General features: G+C 63.8%; 1 protein-coding gene across 1 annotated transcript; it reads right to left on the bottom strand.

Annotated features, from left to right (window-relative positions):
• Nucleotides 1-728: 728 nt before the first annotated feature.
• Nucleotides 729-2,151, bottom strand: PtA15_1A555 (uncharacterized protein; the record flags this gene model as incomplete). Its single annotated transcript, XM_053165594.1, has 4 exons — nt 729-890; nt 973-1,152; nt 1,243-1,528; nt 2,054-2,151. The coding sequence occupies 4 exons, from the start codon at nt 2,149-2,151 to the stop codon at nt 729-731; spliced, it is 726 nt and encodes a 241-aa protein (XP_053016770.1).
• Between the last annotated feature and the right edge of the window lie 252 nt (nt 2,152-2,403).

Below are 2,403 nucleotides of genomic sequence, written 5' to 3'. Positions count from 1 at the left end.
CTTGCATCCTCTGGACGTCAGTGAACACATTCAGTCTAAAATCTGTCCTGCGGCCATCAAGGCAACCACAACGTTCCCCCGCGGTCCTAGTGGTTGCCAGGACGGGTGATTCCTGGGACTGTTTGGGCAACGTCCCGACTTCTCTCGATTGCTCCTGTGGTGTACAATGTTCCGCTCGGGCCACAGCTGCCCACATATGAAGTGTGCGGGGCTGCAGTGCAGATACTCCAGATACAAGCAGTGGAAGTCGACCTGCAGGGGCTCTCTCAAAAACTGCCCCATACCCATGCTCCACCACAAGCCAAAACAAGAAAGGAGGATGCAGGCTCAGAAAGCTGTGGAGGATGTGTTCAACTGCGCAAAGAAACCCAGCCAGAGGCTGGGTAGATTGGGGGAGGCAAGAAAGACTCCCTGCTGAGGCTTTGGTGGTTGTGCGGCCGGAGAGGCGTGTGCAGCTCTCTCGGGCCTCTCCCATCTAGTACGTCTACATATATTATCATGTGTGGCCAAGAGCAAGAAAGCGTCGGTTCAGATAAATTAGTCAAGAAAGGAAACCGTGCTCATGAGGCTATGGAAGTGAAGAGATACATCGGGAATCATGTGTAAGCTACCCCCCACCCAATTCATTCTAGGATGGCGCATCGAGTGAGGACATCTATGGGATGGATATTCTAGAAGAAAGATCGTCCTTCTACCTCCAAAAAATAAAAAGGATAAGATAGGCACGATCAGTGGTTGCGGTTGAGGACGAGATCGCAGAGCGCGTGCAGCCCCTGCTTGGCCTCGGAGGGCTCGAAAAGCTCGAGGCTCTCTCTGCAGCGCTGCAGATGGCTGGAGGCGAGCTGGTAGGCCTGGCTGATCCCGTCGGCCTTCTGGACCATCTCGCACGCCTGTGTGTCCGCCGCCGCGAAACAATCAGGACGACAGACCAGGGAAAAAAGAGAGGGGGTAAGGGGGTAAGGGGGGCTTAACGAGTTCGAGGTCGCCGGGACGGCAGAACTTGCGGGCGACCAGCTCGCCGAACTTCTCGGGGTGCTGTTTCCAGGCATACAGGCCGGGCCCGGTGACCAGGCCGGCCTTGAGGTCGGAGCCGTTGGCGGCCTTGCCCAGGGTCTCGTCGGAGCCCGTGTAGTCGAGGATGTCGTCGACGATCTGGGGCGAGAGAGAGAGAGAGAGAGAGAGAGAGAGAGAGAGATCAGCTTTCTGAGGGAGGAGGAGGGGAGAGGGAGGGGAGGGCTGAACTTGGAAGGCGAGGCCGAGATGCTTGCCGTACTCGTAGCTGGCCTCGACCAGCGACCGGTTGGTGCTCGCAGCGGGCGACAGAAGGACGGTTGCGCGGGAGGTCTTGGCGATCAGGGAGGCGGTCTTGAGGTAGTTCTTGCGCTCGTAGAAGGCGAACAGACGGTCGTCGAAGGAGGCGGGCGGCGGGGCGGGCTGGGCGCCGGGGCCGTCGGCGGGCTGTTGCTGGGGGTGGTTGAGGATGGAGTCGAGCTGGAGGAGCTCGCCCTGGACGAGGTTGGCGATGATGCTGGAGACGAGCTCGATGACCTCGAAGTTGGCGAGGCGGGAGAGGGCGAGGGAGGCGCGAGCGAGCAGGAAGTCGCCGGCGAGGACGGCGAGCTTGCTTCCGAATGCGCGCGGGGCGGAGGGCCGGCCCCTGCGGCTCTCGGCCTGGTCGATCACGTCGTCGTGGAGCAGGGAGGAGACGTGGATGAGCTCGGCGATCTCGGCGAGGCGGCGCTGGGTGGGCAGGATGGGCCCGAGGTCGACGGCGGCGGAGGCTGCTGGGCGGGGCTGGCTCGGGTTGGGGTCGTTGAGGATGTGGGCGGGGGAGAGGGGCTGGTTGAGGGCGACGGGCCTGGGGGCGGGGCCGGCGGCGGCGGGGGCGGCGGCCTGGGCGATGAGGAGGACGACGGTGGGCCGGAGATGCTTGCCCTGGTGGGGCGCGGCGAGGTAGTAGGCGGCGATGGCGCCGAGCCCGTGGTCGTCGGAGCCGACGAGTGCCCGCAGGCTCTGCTTGAGCTGGCCGAGCTCGCCGGCCAGCAGCGCGAACGGGTCGGCGATCGTCTCGAGTGCCCGGTGCACACTCCGCGGCAGCCCCGCGGGCCGAGGCTGGGTCGAGAGCTGGCGGATCAGGCGGCGGCTGGCCATCGAGGAGGGCGGCGGGCTGGCTGGCTGGCTGGCGGCGGGCTGGCTGGCTGGCTGGCGGCGGGCTGGCTGGCAGCAGATGGGCGGAGTGAAGTGGCTGCCTAAGCACAGCGGGGCAGATCGAAGAACTCCCCCAGATCAGGAGCCACCCTCCAGATCAGGAGCACCCTCCAGATCAGGAGCCACCCTCCAGATCAGGAGCCACCCCCAGCACAAAAATCCCTGCCAAGCCAAGAACTGCCATCTCCTACACAC

This window comes from Puccinia triticina, chromosome 1A (assembly GCF_026914185.1).
Source record: "Puccinia triticina chromosome 1A, complete sequence".
In the NCBI taxonomy this organism is placed as follows: domain Eukaryota; kingdom Fungi; phylum Basidiomycota; class Pucciniomycetes; order Pucciniales; family Pucciniaceae; genus Puccinia; species Puccinia triticina.
The sequence above is the reverse complement of the archived record's forward strand: the minus strand, read 5'-3'. Positions and strand labels throughout refer to the sequence as shown.